Raw genomic sequence first — 26,001 nt, 5'->3', positions numbered from 1 at the left:
AAACCAATTCCTGGAGCACGGACAGGCTATTCAATAAATGGTGCTGGGAAAACTGGATTTCCACATGCAGAAGCATGAAGCAAGACCCCTACCTTACACTTTACACAAAAATCCTCTCAACATATATTAAAGATCTAAATTTATGACCTAACACCATCAAATTATTAGAGAACATTGGAGAGACCCTGCAAGATATTGGCACCAGTGAAGACTTCCTGGAAAAGACCCTGGAGGCGCAGGCAGTCAAAGCCAAAATTAACTATTGGGATTGCATCAAATTGAGAAGTTTCTGTACTGCAAAAGAAACAGTCAGGAGGGTGAAGAGGCAACCGATAGAATGGGAAAAATATTTGCAAACTATGCTATATATAAAGGATTAATAACCAGAATCTACAAAGATCAGGAAACTCCACAACATCAAAAGAAACAACCCACTTGAGAGATGGGCCAAGGACCTCAATAGACATTTTTCGAAAGAGGAAATCAAAATGGCCAACAGGCATATGAAAAAATGTTCAAGATCACTAGCCCTCAGGGAAATGCAAATCAAAACCACAATGAGGTTTCACCTCACCCTGGTGAGAATGGCTCACATTCAGAAATCTACCAACAACAGATGCTGGAGAGGATGTGGGGAAAAAGGGACACTAACCCACTGTTGGTGGGAATGCAAACTGGTTAAGCCACTATGGAAGACAGTCTGGAGGTTCCTCAGAAACCAGAACATAACCCTACCATTCAACCCAGCCATCCCACCCCTTGGAATTTACCCAAAGGAAATTAAATTGGCAAACAAAAAAGCTGTCTGCACCTTAATGTTTTTTGCAGCTCAATTCACAATAGCTAAGGTCTGGAATCAACCTAAATGCCCATCAACAGTAGATTGGATAAAGAAATTATGGGATATGTACTCTATAGAATACTATACAGCAGTCAAAAACAATGAAATCCGGTCATTTGTAACACAACGGAGGAATCTGGAAAACATTATGCTGAGCAAATTAAGCCTGTCCCAAAGGAACAAATATCAAACGTTCTCCCTGATCAATGACAACTAACCGAGCACCAAAAAGGAAACCTGTTAAAGTGAAATGGACACTATGAGAAACGGTGACTTGATCAGCCCTTGCCCTGACTGTTGATTAAAAATGGAGAGCCCATGAGGGTATTGTAGGCATGGAAAGCCAAGATAACATGGGGAAGAAAAAAAAAAAAAGAAGACCTAAATGAAAGATCTCTGTGAGTGAGATCCCAGTGGAAAGAATGGGGCCATCAAAGAAGGAGGTACATTTCTCTGAAGGGAGGAGAGAACTTCCACTTTGACTATGACTCTATTGGAATAAGATCAAAGTCAGCGAATTCTAAAGGCTTCCATAGCCCTGGCAACTCATGACTAGAGCCTAGGGAGATTACTGACGCCATGAACAGGAGTGTCAAATTGTTAAGTCAGCAACAGAAGTCACTGTGTACTTACATCCCATGTGGGATCTGTCCTTAATGTGTTGTCTAATGTGCAGTGATGCTATAACTAGTACTGAAACAGTACTTTTACACTTTGTGTTTCTGCGTGGGTACAAACTGATGAGATCTTTACTAATTATATACTGAATCGATCTTCTGTATATAAAGATAATTGGAAATGAAAAAAAAAAACCCCTGGTGTTAAATTGGAAATGGCATAGAAAATTAATTAATTTTTTAAAAAAATATTATGTAGGATCTCTGTCTTTAATGTGCTGTATACACTCTTATTTAATGCTATAACTAGTACTCCAACAGTATTTTTTTTTTTCACTTTGTGTTGCTATATGGGGGCCAACTGTTGAAATCGTTACCTAATATATACTAAACTGATCTTCTGTATATAAAGAGAATTGAAAATGAATCATGATGTGATTGGAAGGGGAGAGGGAGCGGGAAAGGGGAGGGTTGCGGGTGGGAGGGAAGTTTTGGGAGGGGGAAGCCATTGTAACCCATAAGCTGTACTTTGGAAATTTATATTCATTAAATAAAAGTTTAATTAAAAAAATATAAAAAAATGTAATACTTTATTCCTGTTAGTATTTTTTTGTTTGTTCTATTTAATATTATTGGTTGAATTCTGTAATTAATACACAGTTATTCTTAAGTGTTGAAACTTAACTGAAAAGTGATCTCTGTTAAATATACGAGTGGGAATAAGAGAGGGAAGAGATGTACGATTTGGGACATGCTCAATCGGACTTGACCCAAATGGTAGAGTTAGAAACATACCAGGGGATTCCAATTCAATCCCATCAAGGTGGCATGTACCAATGCCATCTCACTAGTCCATTTGATCAATTTCTGTTCACAATTGATCATAATGATAGGACTAAGAGTCAAGGGATCACATAAACAAGACTAGTGTCTGAATAATCCTAACCGATAGAATAAAAACGTGAGAGAACGATCCAACATGGGAAGCGGGATGCACAGCAGACTCATAGAATGGCGGATGTCCTAAACAGCACTCTTGCCTCAGAATCAGCCCTTAAGGCATTCATATCCGGCTGAAAAGCCCATGAGAGTATTTCAGGCATGGAAAGCCAGGACACTCTGTCAAAAAAATAAAATGACCTAAATGAAGGATCTCACGCGTGAGATCCCAGTGGAAGGAACGGGTCATCAAAGAAGGAGGTACCTTTCTCTGAAGGGAGGAGAGAACTTCCACTTTGACTATGACCTTGTCTAAACATGATCAGAGTCGGTGAACTTAAAAGGCTTCCATAGCCTTGGCAACTCATGACAAGAGCCTAGGATGATTACTGATGCCATAAACAAGAGTGTCAATTTGTTAAGTCAACAATAGGAGTCACTGTGCACTTACTCCTCATGTAGGATCTCTGTCCTTAATGTGCTGTACATTGTGATTTAATGCTATAACTAGTACTCAAACAGTATTTTTCACTTTGTGTTTCTATGTGGGTGTAAACTGTTGAAATCTTTACTTAATATATACTAAACTGATCTTCTGTATATAAAGAGAATTGAAAATGAATCTTGGCCGGCGCCGTGGCTTAACAGGCTAATCCTCCGCCTTGCGGCGCCAGCACACCGGGTTCTAGTCCCGGTTGGGGCACCGGATTCTATCCCGGTTGCCCCTCTTCCAGGCCAGCTCTCTGCTATGGCCCGGGAATGCAGAGGAGGATGGCCCAAGTGCTTGGGCCCTGCACCCCATGGGAGACCAGGATAAGCACCTGGCTCCTGCCATTGGATCAGCGCAGTGCGCCGGCCGCAGCGGCCATTGAAGGGTGAACCAACGGCAAAAAGGAAGACCTTTCTCTCTGTCTCTCTCTCACTATCCACTCTGCCTGTCAAAAAGAAAAAAAAAAAGAAAATGAATCTTGATGTGAATGGAAGGGGAGAGGGAGCAGGAAAGGGGAGGGTTGTGGGTGAGAGGGAAGTTTTGGGGGGGGGAGCCTTTGTAATCCATATGCTGTACTTTGGAAATGTATGCTCATTAAATAAATGTTTAAAAAAAAGAAAAAGAAAAAAATTAAATAAAATATTTTAAAAACCAAAATGTTAGTCATGTATAACATAACTATGTTTTGACCCTATGCAAGGTATCTGTAAATAATGCTGGAGACCTTGATGTACATATACTATTATAATCAGATAGCCCTCAAAATTACTTTAACACTATATACTGTGATCAATGGATTAATGAATAACTTCAAATAGTATTATTGATATTGATATTAATGGTGTTGATTCCAGTAGTCCTCTAGTCATTAAGGAAACAGTGTTACTCTGATAGTTGAGTATTAGAGTAAGTAAGTTAAGTAGATGATAAGTAGTTATGTTAAACTGATTCAGTAAGTGTGTTAAGTTAGCTATAAGTTATGATAAGTGATATTATTGACATTATTGATAGTGATATTAGTGATATTGATAAGTGTGTTAAGTAATTATGTTAAGTTAGGTGATTAAGCTAAATAGTTACGTTAAGCTAAGTAGCTAAGTTAAGTAGTTAAGTCACGATTAAGTAGTGGTGTTAAGTTTATTGATAAGTGTATTAATTAGTATAGATTGATAAGTACATTGATACTGATAAGTGTATTGACCTCAGTGAGAATGCTGATGAGTAGTGTGATAAAAAAACCCTGGTGTGTAAGCAATAAAATCTCTCCTTGGAAAGACAAGTCTTGTGTCCTGGTGTTCCTTTCTTCCCCCTGACTGACAAGTCGTACGTCGCACTTGCTACTGTTGAGCTGCGTGACAGTAGGCACTCGCGACAGATACGTAAGTTTTTATAGTCATTATTTTGATACTTACCTATTAAAGTTATTAATGTGGAAGCTGGAAACACTGTGAGGTTGGAACTATTCCATTTATTGTACTATATGTATTATTCTCACAATACTTCTAGTCATTATCCCAGATATTTTTGGAAGCTTGATGGCGTAATTTCTCTGGAATAACTCTCAAGCCCACAGTCACAGAAAATGTGGAATATAGGTACAAAACATAAACACCACCCAATGCCTCCTGAATTAAGAACATCTGATTTTCATTTAATAAAAGCATAAATTTGCATATTTAAATAACTGTAAAATAATCAGAGATAGAAGAGTTAAATCTTGTTTGACGTAATTTGTCTAAAAATATATGATATAAACAGGGAAAAACAACTATTACAGTTGGAAAAAATCATAATCTATATGATTCTAACTTAATTAGCAATTATAGGTATCCTACCAAATGCATAGTAAACAATTTCATGTAGCTATCTGTAAGTTTTTTATTACTTGTCCATTGGAGTGTACAAATACTGGGTCAAAAGACTAAAACCTCTCTCTGGAGGTTCCGCTGGTTCCGCTCATCCCCCATATCCACAGGGAATGTGTTTTAAGACCCTCTGTGGATACCTGAAACCCAGGATAGTAGTATAGCCCAATATGTACTATGAGGTTTTTCTTTTCTAATTGAGTTTAGAAATTTCACTTTTTTTCCTTAAAGAAAGCACTTTGTGGCTTTTCCTTGTCATATACTAATTGCCAGCAACAAGACTCTTGCGCTCTGGGGCCATTATCAAGTAAAATAAGTCTTACTTGAACACAAGCACTGCATACCAAAACAGCTGATCTATTAACAGAGATAGCTATTGACTAACAAGCAGGTAGAGCATACTGCATGGAAACACAGGGATGAGTCACGTTCTGGGTGGGATGCAGCATGACGGTGTGAGATTTCATCATGCTACTCACTCAGAACAGCACGCAATTTAGAACTTACGGATTCCTTCCGGAATTTTTCATCTAATACATTAGTAACTGAACGTGCAGGAAGCAAAACCTTGGATATGGGCGGCTATGGGAAAGAATTTTCTAAGTTGTTTTTCAAGAAATATACTTTCCTCTATTATATATAAGACTCTGGTTCAGCATAATTGATTATCAATCAAATTCACATTGAAGTATTTTCAAATATCAAGATAAACCACGCTGCTTTTGTTTTATTTTCCTCTTTGAAGATGTTGAAAAGAGCTAAAAACTCTCTCTTTGGGTAATTTAGAGAGTGCTGATAAAAATGTCAAGCCTTCTCTCCAGCTACTACTACTTCCCTATATTTATGGTAAGAATCACATTTTTTTCCAGTTAAAGTTTACTAAATGATACTAAATGATTTATTGGATGTTTAGTTATATTCTGCTGAGCAAAGAAATTTACATGAGCTATCATATTTAAGGAATTGATATACTCAAAACTTTTAAAGAGCAGATTAACATAAATACTTTTTATAAATTAAACTTCAGTTACCTACAGTCATCAAATGTAAACAAACCCTTTTATTCAATATTTCAAGGTATTAACATAGAAACAGCAGTTAAAATGCTAATTGATCCTAACCATCATTACCTGGACTGTGGCCTTCGGAAGCCATGCAAAGGAAATAAATATCTTTTCTTTTATGTTAAAACCAGCAAAACACACCATCAGATATGTAGCCAGAATTCGTATCAATACTGCAATGCCCAGGGTGGCAACACAAAATCCTGTAAAAAATAGTCAATTTTTAGAAATAATGAAGTACTAGGGAGAAACTGCATCTCATGGTTACTGGTTCAAAATTCTATCAACAAAAATAACAAAAAAGATTTTAAAATTTGGGGGGAGGCAGCGCTGTGGTATAGCGGGTAAAGCCAAAATGGGGGTTAACACCTTGGCCTGAAGTGCCGGCATCCCATATGGGTACCAGTTCATGTCCTGGCTGGCTGCTCCACTTCCAATCTAGCTCTCTGCTAAGGCCTGGGAAAGCAGTGGAGGGTGGCCTAAGTCCTTGGGCTCATGCACCCTTGTGGGAGACCTGGATAGAAGCTTCTGTCTCCTGGCTTCAGATCAGCCCAGCTCTGGCTGTTGTGGCCATTTGGGGAGTGAAACCACAGATGGAAGATTTTTCTCTCTAAGTCTCTCCCTCTCTCTGTAATTCCACCTTTGAAATGAATAAATAAATCTTAAAAAAAGATTAAAAAATTCAAAACCCAAAAAGGTTTAGACAAAATTTATCAAAAACCCAGTATTAAGGATCAATCAGAACATTTGCTTAAGATAAGGTATTTCCCCTAGATTAATATCAGACATTAATTAAATATTTTACAAAAATGATTTGAATATTATCTCTCTTATGCTTTATGGTAAGAATCACATTTTTTTCCAGTTAAAGTTTACTAAATGATACAGTGCATGACAAGCTTTAAGCTAGGGACAGCGCACACAGAATTGTGCACTGTACAGAAAAGAATGGGAAACCAAGTGGAAAAGGGCTGTGGGCAGAAGTGAAATTAAGTACGGGGCCATATATAAGATTTCTAACATTATTTTAATTTTAACATATTATTTTTAATTATAAAATGCACATAAAATTTATTATCTTAAACATTTCTAAGTGTATGGTTCAGTAGCATTAAGTATATTTACACCATTGTGCAACCAATCTCTCCAGAACTTTTCTATCTTGCAAAACAAAAACTCTGTAGACATTAAACAACTACACATATTCCCCTATGTAGTCCCTTTTTACTCCCATCTCTGACTGACTACATTAGGTACCTCATGTAAGTGGAATCACACAGTGTCAGCCTTTTTGTGACTGGCTTATTTCAATTAGCTTTATGTCCTCAGGGTTCATGTGCATTGCAGCATGTGTAAGAATGGATTTCTCTTTCTCTCTACATGCACACACACACACACACACTGACTTTAAATTCTGAAGAGAAGAAAACTATAACAGGGATATTTAAAGATGTATGACAGAAAGGGAAGTATCTAAGTAAACAGGATTGCTAGTAAGGACAGAAAAATACTATGATGGGAGGAAAGGAAGAAATAATGAAGATATGCACAGAAACAAAGTTAAGTGCAGTGTTTTAAATCAGGAGAGTTTTAATGTGATTTTAATGTATGAATAAATAAGAGAATGAACACATAAATTTTTTATTCTATTTTATTCTATTATAGAACCATCTTTAAAATTCTGACCATTCATCAGAAGTAAACTCGATGAACATTCATGTCCTTGGGAAAATTTTTTTTAAAGAATTGACTTGTCTGAATAATAGTCAGCAATGTCACTTTTTTTGCTAATTTTTAAAATATTCATTAATTTGAAAGTCAGAGAGAGAGAGAGAGAGAGAGAGAGAGAGAGGGAATGTCTTCTATCCGCTGGTTTATACCCCAAATGGCTGCAACATCAGGAGGTGGGCTGATCTGAAGCCAGGAGGCAGGTGCTTCTTCCGGGTCTCCCACGTGGGTGCAGGGGCCCAAGCACCTGGGCCATCTTCTGCTGCTTTCCCAGGCACATTAGCAGGGAGCTAGGTCAGGAGTGGAGCATCCATGTGGAATGCCGCAACTGCACAGCACCAGTTCCATTGCTTTATTTACAAGGAACAATATTACATGCATAAAATTGACTGTCTTATATTAGCCAGAATTATTCTCTAACCAACCACTCTGAAAGATTTAGATCATAGTTAACTTTTTATGTCATTGTAACAGTGGGAACCATATACATACTATTTTAACTGAATATAAAAAGAATTGATCTTAGCAAAGGTACCTCTTTGAAATTCTTACCAACAGTTTCTGGCTTGAGAGATGCAATGGATACTTCTGCTCCAATCAGTCCAAAAAGAAGGGGCTGAAAAATATCCCAGGCAACGGCCACAATCGTTTCAACATCTTCCTAAAAGAAAAACAAACAACAAAACATATACAGAAATTTTTAATATATGATGTTACAAATCCAAAGCATTGGGCCAGCACTGTGGCTCATTTGGTTAATCCTCCGCCTGCGGCGCCGCCATCCCGTATGGGCCCCGGGTTCTAGTCCCAGTTGCTCCTCTACCAGTCCAGCTCACTGCTGTGGCCTGGGAAGGCAGTGGAGGATGGCCCAAGTGCTTGGGCTCCTGCACCTGCATGGGAGACCAGGAGGAAGCACCTGGCTCCTGGCTTCAGATTAGCATAGCTCCGGCTGTAGCAGCTTTCTGGGGAATGAATCAATGGAAGGAAGACCTTTCTCTCTGTCTCTCTCTCTCACTCTTTCTGTCAAATAAAAAAAAAATCCAAAGCATTTTACTATATTGAAATTTGGATCATTTGACCTAAGATGGGCTTTATTTTTGTAGCATCAATAAATAAGAGATTACTTGGAACATAGAAAAAAATTCCTTGAAGACACTTTAACAGTTACGATACATGGTGCACAGTAGCATATTAAGTGTTAGTTGCAAACGGATGTTATTTATAAAGATTCTTATACAGTATGTTAATTATATGGATTCTTATATGATTCTTACATAGACATGTATCTCATTATTGCTATAAAAAAACCTATGGCATGGAAGTATGTAGTGTATTCAATCATTTCATTATTGACTGGCCTTTAAGCTATTTCCAATTTTATCTTTACAAAAATAATTTAAAGTTATATCATGTCATGTGCAAAAATAAACCCAGGTATAGTAAATCAATGAGCCAGTTACCAATGTATTGCCCCTTGGCTACAATTCTTTCATTGAGCTTGACCTTTTAGGTACTTCTTTTTTTTTAAATTTTTTAACTTTTATTTAATGAATATAAATTTCCAATGTACAGCTTATGGATTACAACGACTTCCCCCTCCCATAACTTCCCTCCCATAACTTCCCTCCCACCCGCAACCCTCCCCTCTCCCGCTCCCTCTCCCCTTCCATTTGCATCAAGATTCATTTTCAATTCTCTTTATATACAGAAGATCAATTTAGTGTGTATTAAGTAAAGATTTCAACAGTTTGCACCCACATAGAAACACAAAGTGAAACATACTGTTTGAGTACTAGCTATAGCATTAAATCAAAATGTACAGCACATTAAGGACAGAGATCCCACATGAGGAGCAAGTGCACAGTGACTCCTGTTGTTGACCCAACAAATTGACACTCTAGTTTACGGCACCAGTAACCACCCTAGGCTCTTGTCATGAGTTGCCAAGGCTATGGAAGCCTACCAAGATCGCCGACTCTGATATATTTAGACAAGGTCATAAAAGACAGAGTGAGGATAGTAACCAATGATCCTAAGAGTGGCATTAACCAGCATTAAGTGGGGAAGAGGACCATCAGTACACACAGGTTGGGAGTAGAGCCATTGGTGGTAGAGTAGAGGTTATGATTACAAAGGAATGAGGCCCAAGTGCGCTAGACAGGGCCTAGAACAAAGGACAGAGTCATTATTAGAGGAGCTAAGGAAGGTGCTGTCTAAGCTACAATTAAGTTTTCTGATTGAAGGGCAAATAGAACCTGACAGAAGGGGCTTGATAATAATCTGGTGGGCTTTAGGCCTTGTAAATGAAGAGGCCCAGACCTATCTATCTCTTCACATGGGGTACATCCTAAGGGAGGTGTGAATCTCCTAGGGGAAGGCACTCCGTTGACTTTCATTACTTAGCTGGCCTGGGAGGAGAGCTGGCCAGGAAAAGGCAGGTGGCATCTCTAAAAGAAATTTACAGTTCTGCCTGCAATGTTGCTGACCCTACTTGACCATCCCCTCAGCTGCAGTGGTCACTTTGGAAGTTGGGCTGAGTGAAGGGCTTTTCAGCTTAGAGCCAATAAGATCTGTGGCTCTGACCTGGGCATCCTTCGACTCCAGGGCAGGTCCATTTCCAGTGATCCAACTCTTGGCAGAGCTGCCAGGGCTCTTCACAAGCTGACTTCTGCTGAAGCCCAGGCTTACCACATGGAAAGCCACTGCAGTGGACTGGCCTGTTGGGTCTCCTTGAGGGCAGATCACTGTACAGATCAGCCATTAATAGGCCTGCCACCCATTGCTTCTGATGCCTAGCTTTCTTTTCCTATTGGTTTGTGTTAAAGCAGACCAGAGGATGCAAGTCAAGGGAGTGCCCAAGTCCCATCTCTAATCTTCGGTGGCCTGAACTACAAGTCTATAGTCACAGGCATGTTCTGTAGTAGTTTTTCTAAGGTAGACAATGCCCATGAGGAAAATTATATTCTCAATTAAAAACTTTATTTCCCTTTGGTCTGAAAGGGAGGTTTATTCTACTTACTATTTACTTCGCTGATGGTGAGTAAATCTAGCTATGAGATTATTATTTAAGCTCTTATTTTGGCTATGCTATTGCAGAAAAATGTTAGCCATCTCTTTTATAAGGTCTAAAGATTAAATTGTGCATCCTATAGATTCCTTCATAATAGAATTAGTTTCCTACCTTGAGGAGAATAGAGAAATGAAAGAACAAGTTGGGTTTAGAAGAGAGAAATGAGGGAGCAAGTCCTAGATCGCTTGCTGACAATAGCAATATCACATGAATACTTAGCAAACCGTTTCAACCATTAGATAACAACTTAAGAAAACATTTACCAGAAGGTCCAATACCTTCTAGAAATTTTAAGAATCATGTATTTGGAAACACCTCTTAAATATCTAACTTGGTGTAGTTTGTTTAACCAGTAAATTTAAGCACAACCATATAAAGTGTTTTTAGTTTCTTTCTACCAACAAGTATAAAAATATGATGCAGAGATTCAGGTCACACGAATTAAAATGTATCTTTGATTGATTTTAGCAGCTTAAATTTTTGGATAATCTATAAGCCAATTAAAATAAAATTCTTAATAAAATTTTCCCATGTGGACATATAATATGTACACTCATATAACATAAAATAGACCAATATAGCAATTTTAATAATAGCTTTTAAAATCTTTGACTCTTTTTGTAGATTGCCAATTGATTTGAATTGCTTTTGTTCTTAGTAACCTCAGTTAACCATACTTTCTCTCAGTTGGTACTGTCAATACATTATTGGCTTCATCTGTTTACAGAGCCATCCCAAAGTACTGAATACAATAGAAGTGGCTGGAAAAAGTCCATAGGAACCTATAGGAGGACAGCTAAACACAGAACCAACAACGTTTTAGTTTTTTGAGCAGCAAATCATATATAACTGTGGATGACAAAAGACTTTAAGTTGCCATGTTTCAAATTATAAATTCATCAATCAAAAAGAGGCACTTGCTTACTTCACAGTATTTTTGAAAGCACCTGTAGGATTTTACAAGTATTTAACCCTTTAGGCCTCTGGGGCTTTCTCATTAAGATAACTATCATGTCTAGTAACACAAGATCATTAGACTTTTTAATTCTCAAACATTTGTATTAAAGCATTTTCCATTATAGAAACTTAAAATTTAGTACCACGTCACATCTTGACAGTACTTCTAATATAATCCAAATAGCCTGATTAGTTGGTGTCTCTATAAGATGAGAGACATAGGTCCTTTGACTTTTTCAGTTGGGCCCAAACTGGAAAAACCAAAGTCCAAGATTTACTGGAAATTTTAGAGTCCAGATTGTTTGGAACTTTGATTTTTTGAATGCCTATCAAGAAATCCAAGAAGGCTCAAAATCCAAAATATCTGGTTGAAATAAGATTCCTTAAAATCATGACTTAACATAGACCAAATTTGATCATTGTTACAAGGTGATTATTCAAATCTTTGAAAATAAGCAAATATTTAAATAACCCATAGCTCTTAATAAAAATTCAGCTGTTTTTGAACAATTAGAATTTAACAGACATCAAGAGAACATAATAGATTACTTTAACACATTGCTTTAACAGAGCATCAGAGTTTAATTCTATGTCAAAGAGAAATTGAGCTTCCTGTGATCTTTTGTTGTGAGGTTTCCTTCCTTTACCTTCTTTCATATTGATGACCATGTTTCTGTGTTTCTGTGTGTAACACATCTTTAAGCATCTTTTGCAGGGCAGGACGAGTGGCAACAAATTTTCAATTTCTGTTTGCTATGAAAGGTCTTTATTTCACCTTCATTCACAAATGAGAGCTTTGCAGGATATAATATTCTGGGCTGGCAGTTTTTCTCTCTTAGTACCTGGGCTATGTCTCGCCATTCCCTTCTAGCTTGTAGGGTTTCTGATGAGAAGTCTGCTGTGAGTCTAATTGGAAATCCTCTGAGAGTGGTCTGACATTTCTCTCTTGCACATTTTAGGATCTTTTCTTTATGTTTCACTGTGGTGAGTTTGATTACAACGTGTCATGGTGAGGATCTCTTTTGGTCATGTTTATTAGGGGTTCTATAAGCTTCCTGTACTAGATGTCTCCTTCTCCAAACCTGGGAAATTTTCTGCTAGTATCTCCCTGAAAATGCCTTCTAATCCTTTCTCCCTCTCCATGCCTTCAGGAACTCCTAGAACCCGAATGTTGGTTTTTTAAATAGTATCCTGTAGATTCCCGACAGTATTTTTTAGATTTCTAATTTCCTCTTCTTTTCTTTGGTTTGCCTGTTTCCTTTCCTGTTCTCTGTCTTCTAAGTCCGATATTCTCTCTTCTGCTTCACCCATTCTGTTTTTAAGGCTCTCTAATGTGTTTGTCATTTTATCTATTGAATTCTTCATTTCATTATGATTTCTCGTCACTATCACAGTTTCTTATTCCACTAGTTGTTTCATTTCATTTTGATTCCTCCTTAATATTTCATTTTCACGAGAGAGATTTTCTATCTTGTCCATTAAGGATTTCTGTAGTTCAAGAATTTGTTTTTGAGAACTTCTTAATGTTCTTATCAATTTTTTGAGATCTGCTTCTTGCATTTCTTCTATCTCATCATCTTCATAATCTTGAATTGGGGTGTCTTTTTCATTTGGGAGCATCATAGTGTCTTCCTTGTTCTTGTTACCTTGGTTTTTGCGTTTGTTGGTTGGCATGTTGGAGATATTTGGTTTCTTCACTGTGGTGTTTTTTCTCATTATACTATGGCTCTTGGTTAAGTGGACTGTCTGCTTTTGATGGAGCCTTAGAGGCTTGAGATGGGTGTGGCCAGAGAGCTGTGTTTGGTTCCTCAGGGTTGAGGGTGTGTCAAAGATGACACTCCCAGGTTAGGCGTGGTAAATCTCTCTTTCTTTCATTCTTTTTTTTTTTATTCAAAAGGGAAGTAATTCCATACAGCTGAACGGATTTGGAGGTAGTTAGCAGGCAAATGATATACCCACAGGAGCCAGAGATTGGAAGCTCTTTCCCAAGGACCACACAGGGAATCTCTGCTGCCCTCAGTGTGGGCTCCAATTCTCCTGCAGTCTCCCACTGGGTTGCCAAGTTAGATCCTAATCTCCTGTTATTTCACCCCTCCCCCCAGAGTCAGGTTTTTCTGCTAGGCTCAGGGCTGGTGCAGACCTGAGGTCGCCCTGCTTATGACATATGTCCAAAATGGCACCTGCTCTTTGTCTTGCTAGCCTTTGAGGGGTGAGCAGAGAGAGAGAAACTCGCGTCCGTATCGGTCACTTTTTTTTTTCTCTCTCTCTTCTAGTTAGCCTGGTGAACTTTTCCCCACGGAGTTTCAAGCCTCGTTCCCTCTAGTCTCCTCTTTCCGCTTGCCCGCTGGTGTCTCGGGCTATTGAGGTTCGGCTCACCTCGCGTTCCAGGGCTGGTGTGTTGATTCTGCCGCTGGTGTCCCGAACTTGGGCTCCCACGCTCTCCACGCAGGTCCACTGTGAATCACTAGTTCCGGAAGAGTTTCCTCTGCTGTTTCTTCCCCTACTCTTCCTTGAACCTGCAGTATCTCCATTTTTATTAAACTGTCTCTTCCCGGACTATCAGTGTGCTCCCTTCCTATTCCGCCATCTTGCCGCTCTCCTCAGTACTTCTTTTTGCCAGTGAGTGCCATGTTAAACTTTGTCAGTAAGGAGTGTTAGTTAAAGAGATAGCAGGATCCTACAGCAGACACTGGTTTCTTCAGTACTGGGTTAGCCTTGGGGGCTTCTCCAGTGTCAGGCTCCTGCAGTCCAAGGTGGCCAGCAGCACCCAGTGGCCAACAACTTCCCCTCGCACATCCTAACTTTTTAACACAAACTATCTTTATAACACACACTACAACGACCTTAGGAAAAGATTGGCATGTGCACTATAACAAAGTCAAGATGTTTTATGGCAAAAAAAAATTCATAAACAAAAAGTGACAAACTGGAAGAAAATATTTGTGCCATGTGTATGAGAAAAAGGAGCATTAACCAAGGAGCAAGACATTGACCCTAGTAGAAAAATGGGCAATGCACATGCACAATGATTCACCGAAGGAGGAAGGTAAATGAGAAGAAAACTCAAGATGCTGAAATTCATTAAACAAAGAAACACAAAATAAAATGATAAACCTTTTTTTTTTTGACCGGGGAGGTGTGGGGTACCATATTGGAAAGAGTTTAAACAATGTTAAGTATTTCTGAGATTGTCAGGAAATACTCAGTCACTGATGGGAAAGAAATCGCTAATGCCTTTTTCTCGAAGGCCAATTTAGCAGAAGCTGTCACAGTGTCTAAGAATGTACATTGAATAGATTATTTTTCAGTTAGTAAGAATCTATATTTGGCTGAACATTCTATGCTTATCATTTCACATCTTCAAGGATCTACAATTCCACATATATATGTATGTACATATTCACCTGTTTATCAGAGAAGAATTTTTTCTGTATCTTCATTATTATTATTTCTGATATGTTTATGTAGGGTGAAGATTCTATTTCTACTTTGCTCATAAATATTAAAAGATAGAGCATATATGAATGGGGTGATTTAAATGGGGTATTAAATACTTCTAGTCTTAGGGCATGCAAAAATTTAAGTTTTCAGGTCATAAAGAATCAGATAATTACTTACGTTCACATCTGCCACCTGTTAACTGCAAGCCACTTGTCTCTCAACACTCATTCTCATCAGTAAAACAGGAAGTTTCTATTAGATAACATTTAAGATCCTTTATCATTTAATGACAGTGACCAGTTTTGTGAGAACAAAGATATGGTTGCCACCCTTCCTCATATATTTGGATTTTAAAAAAATGTAGTTATTTATTTTCATTTATTTAAAAGGCAGAGAGACAAGGAGATATCCCATCCACTGGCTCACTTCTCAAACATCTGTAGCTCTCACAAGTGGGCCAGGTCCAGGTGAGGGTCCCAGAACTCAATCCAGATCCCCCATGTCAGTGACAAGGACTCAGCTACGTGAGCCATCACCTGTTGCATCCCAGGGTATATATACATCAGCAGGGAGCTGGCACTGGAAGAAGAGCGTGGACTTGAACCCAGATACTCAATGTTGGATGAAAGTGTTCTAAGCAATACTTTAACTGTTATACTAAACGCTCATCACTATTTTTGTTTTTTAATTTTCTAAATTCATTTATTTTATCTGTATGAAAGAAAGAAAGAGAAGGAGGAAGGGAGGCAGAGGTGGGGTGGGGAAATCTCCCATCTGCTGGCGTACTCCCCAAATGCCAGATGTCAGCAACAGCCTGCGCTGGACCAGGCTGACACCAGGAGCCAGGAATCAATCTTGGTCTCCCATATGGGTAAAAGGGACCCAAAAACTTGAGTCATCGCCTGCTGGTTCCCAGAGCATTATCAGGAAGCTGGTATGGGGAGTGGAGCCAAAACTCAAACCCGGCATTCTGAATGGGGTATGGGCAAAACAAGTGGTGTTTTCCTGCTGTGCTTAAGTCTACACCTTCATATCTTTAATTTTAATTTTTTATTATTTTATTTGAAAGGAAGAAAGAGAGAGAAACAGAGAAAGAGAAAAAGAGAGGCTGGCGCCTTGTGGCGCCAGCACACCGGGTTCTAGTCCCGGTTGGGGCGCCGGATTCTATCCCGGTTGCCTCTCTTCCAGGCCAGCTCTCTGCTATGGCCCAGGAAGGCAGTGGAGGATGGCCCAAGTCCTTGGGCCCTGCACCCACATGGGAGACCAGGAGAAGCACCTGGCTCCTGGCTTCGGATCAGCACGAAGCGCCGTCCACAGTGGCCATTGGAGGGTGAACCAACGGCAAAAAGGAAGACCTTTCTCTCTGTCTGTCTCTCTCACTGTCCACTCTGCCTGTCAAAAAAAAAAAAAAAAGAAAGAGAGAGAGAGAGAATCTTCCACACACTGGTTCACTCTCCAAATGCCTGCAACAGTCAAGGCTGGGTAGCCAAAGCCAGCAGCCCAAAACTCAATCTGGGTCCCCATGTGTGTGGCAGGGACCCAAAACCTTTAGCTATCATCTTCTGCCTCCTGCTGTACCCATGGACAGGAAGCTGGATTGCAAGTGGAGGAGTCAGGACTCCAGCCAGGAACTCTGATAGGGATGTGAGTGTCCTAAGTGGCATCTTAACTACTACCATAATGCCTGTTCCCCCACTTCCCATATCTTCTAACTTTTAAATTTTGTTTTCAAAGTATATCAGGGCTAAAGCTCTCTGGGTCCGTGGGCCCCTGCACCCACATGGGAAGACCCGGAGGAAGCTCCTAGCTCCTGGCTTCGGATTGGCGCAGTTCTGGCTGTTGCGGCCAATGGGGAGTGAACCAGCGGATGAAAGACATCTCTGTCTCTCCTCTCTCTGTGTAACTCTTTCAAATAAATGAATAAAATCTTTTAAAAAACAGAGAGAGAAAGAACGGGGAAGTTATCATGGTAACATGTTATATTTTAAGTAAAGAAGGGGCCCAGCACTGTGGCACAGCGGGTTAATGCCCTGGCCTGAAGCGCCAGTATCCCACATGGGTACTGGTTTGAGACCTGGTTGCTCCCCTTCCAATCCAGCTGTCTGCTATGGCCTGAGAAAGCAGTAGAAGATGGCCCAAGTCCTTGGGCCCCAACATCCACGTGAGAGACCCAGAGGAAGCTCCTGGCTCCTGGCTTCGGATTGGCGCAGTTCTGGCCATTGCGGCCAACTGGGGAGTGAACCATTGGATGGAAACCTCTCTCTCTCTCTCTCTCTCTCTCTCTCTCTCTCTCTGCCTCTCCTCTCTCTGTGTTACTCTTTCAAATAAATAAAGAAATCTTTAAAAATATGTTTTAAGTAAAGAAAAGACATCTAGTTACAGATTGAAAACAAGAGAGAAAATGATATACACATACATTGGGAGTATTTTTGTATATATAAAGAAAATAGATTCGTGATTTAAAAATCTGTATCAATTTGATGTTAAGAAAGTTATCTGGAAAGAAAAAATAATCTGATTAGGATAGAGTCATAAGCAGTAGAATTTAAGATGAAATTCACCTTCTTGTTGGCCCATTTTATCCCTGCTAGGAAGGCCATGACCAGTGTGCACAACCCTCCCGATCCAGGGAAACCAAAATACACGCTGCTGAACACAGCAAACACAGCGAAGCCCAGAACAAGGAATGCTCTCTTCCACACAAGGTTGACCTTTAGGAGAAAAAAAAGGTAGTACTTATTTCACATAACTGATTCTTTAATGATTGATTTTTTCCCCCTACATCTGGGAGTTAGAGGAAAAGAAAACTCTGTACACATAAATGCATGCCACAACACTGATTTTCTTCTCCTTAGCCAAAGCACAGTAAGGAGTATGCACAAATGTAGGTTCCCCTTGCAGGAACACCAGTTATCTCAATCTGCAGCTATCAGTGCAGGATTTCATAGGGCTTAATGGAGCAGCAGAAAAAAACTTATGGGCTTTGGTGCCAGACAAGCCAGGGCTAAAACTGCAGCTTTTGTCCATCATTGCAGTAACCTCTCTGAACTCAGTTTCCTTATCCTGAAAGCATCAAATTGTGTATTGTTGAGTTGTTGTGAACGTTAAAGGTATCCTTTCTCTATTAGTTTCAGGGTCCACGTTTACTCTTGATTGTGATGCCCCCTTGACTTTTCTTTCTAAATCCTTGAATTCTTGAAGAAGCTATAGACTGAGTAGTGTGTTTTTGTTCTACAGTCTGAGATCTGCATACCCTTCTCTCTTTCACTTTTCCCTGTTCAGTCTTGTAAACTTCTTGATCATATCAGAAAGCAGGCTTTTCAAAGTGCCTAGCTTGGAGGCAGGCAAGCTCTTGAGGTAGATTTCCTTAGTTTACACCCAGCTCCACTGCTTCCTACCTGGGTGACCTTGTTCAAGTTACTTACCCTGCCTAAGCCTCGATTTCCTCATCAGTTAAATCGTCATAGTAACAGTGCTCTCTGTATGGATTGTTGGATTATACTAGAACAGCAGTTCCCAACAGAATTTCTGTTCAGTGATAAAGAACACGTTCGTATCTGTCCACAGAAGTGTTCTGTGTCTGCTACTGCCACACACAGCTAGGGGCTGCCATGCTAAACAATGTGGCAGGAGGGATGACATCAAAGTACTTACCACATCATTTAACATACAGAAAGAAACAAGGTGTAGCTATCATTTTCGTGTTCTGTTGCATCAGTAGAATAATCTTAGAACATTCTTTAATGCATTCATAAAACTTCCCTTGAAGTTTTTTAGGAGCATAATAGAAATCCAAATTACCATACACACTGATAATGGAAACATTTTCTTAATTAAGATGATTCTTCTTTAGTTATGTTTCTAATTCCATTAAAATACTCTGAAATCTCAAAAGAATTCCAATATTATATAAAGAATAGTTTTATGTATGTTTACCTACCCTAAGAGATTCAGAAAGGTGAAGGGAAACAAGCAAAACTTTAGTCTCCCAATTAAAAAAAAAATCACTGTATATATTAAGAATTCAGATCTTGGAGTGCCTGTATTATAATGAGATGTTAAAGTCTTATCTATCTGCTAGCATTAGAATCTAAGATAATTTTGACACTAAAAAAAGGAATCCTCCCAAAAGCCATGAGTATTATAAAAATTTTTTAAACTTACATATACTGTTATTTTGGAATTGATGCTATTTGCTTTACAGTCAAATTTGAATTACACAAAATACAAGTTGGAGAAAAAAAAGTCCAGGATTGCATTAAAATCTTACATATTTAGCCCCCTTCATAAATCTCCTGGACATAGAGAGCAGTTTAGCAATTTTAAAATTTCTCAAACATGGCCTTCATATTCAGCTTGAGGAAAGTGTTCCAGTGATATTTTAGAGCAAACTTGCACAGCGCGTATTTCTTTCACCTGGTCACTGCTTGGAAAGTATTGAATAAAAAATCCAAGAAGACATCCAGCTGACACACCAATTACCACTTCCAAAACTCCTCTGAGGACATTAAATACCGTAGACCCTGGAAACACACAAAAAAGAAAACCTCAGGCAGACTTCTAAGTCCCTAGGTATAACCAGGTTTACCCTACAACCATCAACACAATGCACCTGATACCACAGAAGGAAATGTTACAGATGTCAACTGTTTTTCACATTCTGAAATTTATATGCTTTAAAATGTTTAATAAAATGGGCCTATCCTATAAGAGGATGCATATCATTTGAGACAAATTTAAAAGGTGGTATACGGTATTATTTACGCACTTTTTGTAGTTTACTTCAACGAAAGTCAACTTACCTATGAGAATAGCTGATGCTCAAGCTGTTATAGTAATTTATTATGAATGTACAGAATATGGCAAACTAATTTCAATCTGTAATATAGTCATTTTGGATTTTTTTTTAAGATTTAAAAAATTTATTTATTTGAGAGGCAGAGTTACAAAGAGGGAGAGACAGAGAAAGGTCTTCCATTGGCTGGTGCACTCCCAAATGGCCGCAATGGCTGGAGCTGGGCCTATCCGAAGCCAGGAGTCATTAGCTTCTTCTAGGTCTCCCACACAGATACAGGGGCCCAAGTACTTGGGCCATCTTCTACTGCTTTCCCAGGCCATAGCAGAGAGCTGGATCAGAAGAGGAGCAGCTGGGACCAGAACTGCACCCATATGAGATGCCAGTGTCATAGGCAGAGGTTTAGCCCACTATGCCACAGCACCAGCCCCTGTTGAGTTGTTTAAAGAATAAAAAACTTCTTGGCCTTTCCTCCTGACAATTTTGATTCAGTAAATCTGGTGGGCTCAGTTCCAAAAGGTCTAAGGACCACCCTTAGAAGGTGGGACAGAGGAGATACAGCAAAATCAGCTAGGAAGGTTTACCACATGGACTCTTCTTCCCAACTCCTCTCTCCAGCCCTGGCGTCCCTCCTCCTACCTGACCCTGATTCAAGCAAATAGTTGCTCTGATGCTGTAGTTCCTAATCCTGCCTGCACTGCTTTCTAATCCTAAAGGTTCTGACTTAACTGGTCTAAGGTAGAGTGGGAAGAAAGGAAGAAAGGAAGAAAGGAAGGAAGGAAGGAAGGAAGGAAGGAAGGAAGGAAGGAAGGAAGGAAGGAAGGAAGGAAGGAAGGAAGAAAGAAAGAAAGAAAGAAAGAAAGAAAGAAAGAAAGAAAGAAAGAAAGAAAGAAAGAAAGATACTCCCCAGGTAGTTCTAGTGTTCTAGTGTGAAGCTAAGGCTGAGCTCTGTTGTTTTAAAGGGGTATACCAGGAAAGCAGCGAGAATGTTAGCTTGAGTAGGTAGAGTTAAAATCCAGACAATGCTATAGGTTTGACCCAACAGATAATAGGGTATCCTCACTGGTTGTGAACAAGAAAGTACTATTATGAAAACAATGTTTTGAGAAGATTAGTTTACCAAGGATTGGATGGAAGGTAGACTCTGGGACAACGGGAAGACGTGTGGTTCTATGTGATCATATGTACTCATCACACAGGAAGGTAACTCCAGGGGCTGTAGAGAATGAGAATGCATACCTTTATCAGAAGGCATGCTTCCAACTAAGGAATCTGAAGCTAAGCTTCAGCAAGCAAGTATACTTCTTCACTAACATAAAGTCATTTTATTTCTCAATTTTGGGCACAGATTAGGAAGTGAACGTAAACCTGTGCTGTGCCAAAGGATAATAAAAGTGTCGAGTTGCTTCTTGACCTTTTGGCTGAGATCAAGTGTAGCATCCAGTCACATTAAGTTCCCCTTTGACCACCACTTCAAACAAAATATGTCCATGTTTTTAAATACCAATAAGACATTCATTAAAATCACTGTTATGACCCATAAAAGGTGGATGGATAACAGAACAGGGATGGTTCCTTCAGAAGCATGCTGTTAATTTCACCTGGACTATCCTCTGTCTTTTGTGCTCATTAAGAAACCTATTCATCCTTTGTGTGATGTCTCTGAGATTACACTTTCCCAGGTCACTCCAAGCAGAAGCTGTTGTCTTTTTCAAAACTTCCCTACCTTGAATCTACACTCCTGCAATAGAGATTTGAGCAGTCTCTATTTAGAGGAAAGAAGGGAGTGAATATAGGGAGCTTCTGGTCCCTCCTCTGACATTGTTTTCCCTATTTATGATTGATCTTAATCAGGTATCAAGCAAATATGTCATGGTTCTACCATTTTTTTTTAAAAAAAAGATTTAATTGGAAGACATGATTACAGAGAGAGAGAGAGAGAGATATTGATTGATTGATTCCAACTGCTAATTTACTTCCCAAATGGCTGCAATGAGCCAGGCTAAAGCCAGGAACCTGGGACTCCAGCTGGGTCTCCTACATGGCTGGCAGGGGGCCAAGCACATGGCCATCCTTTGCTGCCTGCCCAAGTGCATCAGCAGGAAGCTGGATAGGCAGTAGAGCAGCTGGGACACAAACCTGGGCTCATATGGGATGCTAGATCACAGCCAGTAGCTTAACCTGCTGTGCCATAATGCTGGCCCCGCTTTTACCATTTTAAACTATATGTTCAGCATGCAAGAGAACAGCATGTTGTGTGAACTGATAAGTTTACCTGTGGAAAAGGCCATGCCTAAGCACGTGTTGAATCCAGTGATGGCTAGAATGTCATCGAAGCTGCCAGCAGCCATGAGCAAGGTCGGGACTCCCTTTTCAACGCCATAGCCTCCTCCCTGCAAAAGCAGCATGGAAGGCACCACGACAGCTGGTGATACGGCTCCTAGAACAAAACTAACCATGCAGTATTTTAAATGTTTATGACAGTAGCTTACTCAGTTTTTTTGAAACTATAATAACCTCTACTCTTTTAAATATTTTACTTGGACAATTATAGTCTTTTAAATGGCAGAGAAGTACTGAACCAGGAACACAGAAACACACTAAAGTTCTGCAAAACATTGTTTTCCAAAGGATACTCATGGACAACTTGCTTTGGAACTATTTAGGTTGCCTAAAAATATCTACTTATGAATAGTACATAAAGTTCTAATGGGATTAGGTCCCAGGAAGCTGCCTTTTATGAAACAAAACACTCAAGTCATAAAGCCTGAAAAATTGCCATGGATATTTTAGATTGGAGTTTAGTATCAGCAGCCTTCTATCAGGGCTTGGTATGTAAAACAAGACAACAGATTAGAAAGAGAAGCCATATGAAAGTGACGATAATAGCAGCAGTCCTAACAGCAGAAAGCATTTTTTAGGGTTTACTACGTGCCAAACACCATGCTGAGCACTCTGCATTGATAAGCTGAGTTAATCCTTGCAATGAACCTTTGAAGTAGATATAATTACTTTCATTTTTGAGAAAACTGAGGTACAGGGAGATTCATAAGTTGTCAATTATCACAAACTGGAAAAGTAGAGAGCTCAGATCTGAATACAGGCATAGGGCTCCAGAGTCTTAGCATGAGAAGTAAGGATTTCTGACTCCTGCCTGCTCATTAACACTTAATTCTACTTTTTTTTTTTTTTCTGACAGGCAGAGTGGCTAGTGAGAGAGAGAGGCAGAGAGAAAGGTCTTCCTTTTGCCATTGGTTCACCCTCCAATGGCCGCCGCGGCTGGCGCGCTGCGGCCGGTGCACCTCGCTGTTCCGAAGGCAGGAGCCAGGTGCTTATCCTGGTCTCCCAAGGGGTGCAGGACCCAACCACTTGGGCCATCCTCCACTGCACTCCCTGGCCATAGCAGAGAGCTGGCCTGGAAGAGGGGCAACCGGGACAGAATCCGGCGCCCCGACCGGGACTAGAACCCGGTGTGCCGGCGCCACTAGGCAGAGGATTAGCCTGTTGAGCCACGGCGCCGGCCTAACACTTAATTCTTACTAAGTACTTTCCTCTATTTACTTCTCATGGCTTTTAACCATTGGAGGTAAAAACCAATCATGGAAGGAAGAGACAGCAGAACCGTGGAGTCACAGTACCCTGATGGCTGAGGGGAAACAATGGTAGGGGTTGACAGCCATTGCTGTGTTTATTATTCTCTGTGCAGACTTTGAGGGGAGATCTAGCTTCTCTCCACAGGCATGCAATCAGAGGTAGGCAAGAGAGCATGACTTTTTCAACAGCTTGAATTATTATAATCATTGGAAAAGCACCTACAAAGACACAGACTATATTTTCAAGTTAAGACTACTGAGATGATACTAGAATATCTTATATTTCTTGATGTCCTTAAGAACATGGAATTGTGCATTCTGTGTGTGAAATCCAAGAGAGCCCTTATATCCCTGCACATTTTCACATAAAAAAGAAAAAAGCATTACCCCAGTATGAATCCCCATTGCCATGGCAAGCCCATCAGGAAGTGGGAAAGAACAGCAGCTGCACAAGCCTCCACTAGACAGGGACCCAGCGAGAGTCTTACACAAACACCCTTCAATTTCTTCAGGGCCTGAAATACAAAAGCAAACATACTAACATAATCCCCTGCAGACAAGCAAGAAGATGAGCTTATTAAATGCTTTGTCTTCAGTATTCGGGTCATGTCTGGGTCACTATGAGTTTCCCAGGTAGTGAGTTTTATTTAACAAGCACTTTAGCTTTCCAAGTGTTTTAGAGTTTGCATATTTAATCTTCATAGCAATCCTATGAGATAGGTAGTATTATTTACATCTTTTTCTAGCTGTTCTCATCTAAAAAGGTGTAAGTTTAAGTCATTTGCCTTACATCATGAAACTGGTGAGTGGGGAGGGTAGGTGTGAACTCAGGCAGGCTGCTTCCAGGGTCTGTGCTCATAATCCCCGCACTAGCTGACTTAAACTTTCAGTGTGGGTTTTACTTATAATTTGTAACCCCAGGATGAGGCTAGAGTGGAGAACCTCACCCCTCAAGAACATTCATTCCTGCATTCAAAAACACAATTGCAGGGCCAGTGTTGTGGCACAGCAGGATAAGCTACCACCTGCAAACGGGCATCCCACATGGGTTTTGCTTTGAGTCCTGGCTGCTCCACTTCTAATCCAGCTCCCTGCTAATGCAGCTGGAAAAGCAGTAGAAGATGGCTCAGGTACTTGGGCCCCACCACCAGCATGAAGACCCAGATGCAGCTCCTGGTTCCTGGCTTTGGCCTGGCCCAGTCCTGGCCATTGTGGGCATTTGGGGAGTTAACCAGTGGTTGGAAGACTCTCTCTAACTCTGCCTTTCAAAATAAATCTTTAAGAAAAAAAAAAAAAACCCACACATGAAAAAGCATTAAAAACAACATTCCATACACTTGTTCCATGTATTAGGCTGTTTCCTAAGCCAGTATATTTAGCCCTGAACACTTGTATAGGGATCTGCACACTAAAAATATGCTTTGTGCCCTTCAACCAGAATCTACAACAATGGCCTAGATCTCTCTCAGAGAAAAGGAGAAGCTTTTTTAATCCCACCTTTCCCCAAGAAACAGCATGAAAACATCTCCTGGGTTCTTGTGAAGCACAAGGCCCTGCTTGCATGAAATAAATTCTATTCTTTTCTTTAGAATATCATGAAAAGTATCCACATCCGTTACCTAAAGATAAATATCAGAGGATCAAAATCCCTAATCAATAACCAGCCACTTACACTTCATACCTTTGAATCCAGACCAAGGCCAGCACGAACCAATATGATAGAGAGGGCTATGCTTCTCAAAGAGGAAGACCACTTGTGGTTGATCTGCACATTATCACTGATCACTGGGATATTTCTGATGAGAAACCCAGCAAGCAGCATGCCTTGAATGGAAAATCAAACAAGTCTAGTTAGTTTACAAATACAGAAAATATTTTTCAGACTGACATGTAGAAGATAACTCCTCTCTAATCACAGGAACCACTTTCCTGATATTTAGTCCTTGGGTGAAATTAAGTTAAACTTTAAATTTAAAACACTGGAGCCAGCGCTGTAGTGTAGCACAATTAAGCTGCCACCTGTGAGGCCTGCATCCCATGATTCTGTCCCAGCTGCTCCACTTCAAATTCAGCTCCCTGCTAATATGCTTGGGGAAGCAATGGAAGATGGCCCAAATATTTGGGCCTCTGCACACATGTGGGAGATCCTGAAGAAGCTCCTGGCATTGGGCTGGCCCAGTCCCAGCCATTGTGGCCAAATAGGGAGTGGATCAGCAGATGGAAGATCTGTCTCTCCATTTCTCTCTGTAACTCAGCCTTTCAAATAAACAAATAAGTTTTAAAAAACTAAAATAATAAATTAGAAAAGTAAACAAAAAATTACCAATGTTCCCCCCAAAAAACTGAAAACTAAAGGGGAGAAACAAGATTTAGCATTTGGAGAGTATGATTAAATTCTATATATAAAATGTTTTACATAATGCCAGTTTGGTCATCCCTTTGCATGTAAATAGTTCCTGAAATTACATGCTATAACTGATTGCCTGAAATACCAATAAATACTTACATAGGTATGATTTGGCGAGCTTTTAAAAATTTTGATATCCAGGCCATCTTCCATACATATTAATTCAGAATCTCCAGGGTGGAAGGGCCTGAGCA

At 39.9% G+C, this 26,001-nt stretch overlaps 1 protein-coding gene across 4 annotated transcripts in view; it reads right to left on the bottom strand.

Annotated features, from left to right (window-relative positions):
- The window catches only part of SLC9B2 (solute carrier family 9 member B2), a 59,038-nt gene that overhangs the window by 10,908 nt on the left and 22,129 nt on the right, over positions 1-26,001 (bottom strand). For 2 of the 4 annotated variants that reach the window (XM_062199802.1, XM_062199801.1), the window contains exons 5-11: positions 25,082-25,224; positions 23,788-23,915; positions 22,083-22,258; positions 19,429-19,535; positions 17,574-17,723; positions 8,097-8,205; positions 5,883-6,019 (exon numbers count right to left, since the gene is read on the bottom strand). In XM_062199802.1, the coding sequence (XP_062055786.1) occupies positions 5,883-6,019; positions 8,097-8,205; positions 17,574-17,723; positions 19,429-19,535; positions 22,083-22,258; positions 23,788-23,915; positions 25,082-25,224 (950 nt within the window). Of the gene's footprint in view, positions 1-5,882; positions 6,020-7,524; positions 7,895-8,096; positions 8,206-17,573; positions 17,724-19,428; positions 19,536-22,082; positions 22,259-23,787; positions 23,916-25,081; positions 25,225-26,001 lie in introns of those variants that run through there. The other 2 variants (XM_062199804.1, XM_062199803.1) reach the window with 2 other exon arrangements.

Source organism: Lepus europaeus, chromosome 8 (assembly GCF_033115175.1).
Source record: "Lepus europaeus isolate LE1 chromosome 8, mLepTim1.pri, whole genome shotgun sequence".
Classification (NCBI taxonomy): domain Eukaryota; kingdom Metazoa; phylum Chordata; class Mammalia; order Lagomorpha; family Leporidae; genus Lepus; species Lepus europaeus.
This window is presented reverse-complemented; position numbering and strand designations above follow the sequence as displayed.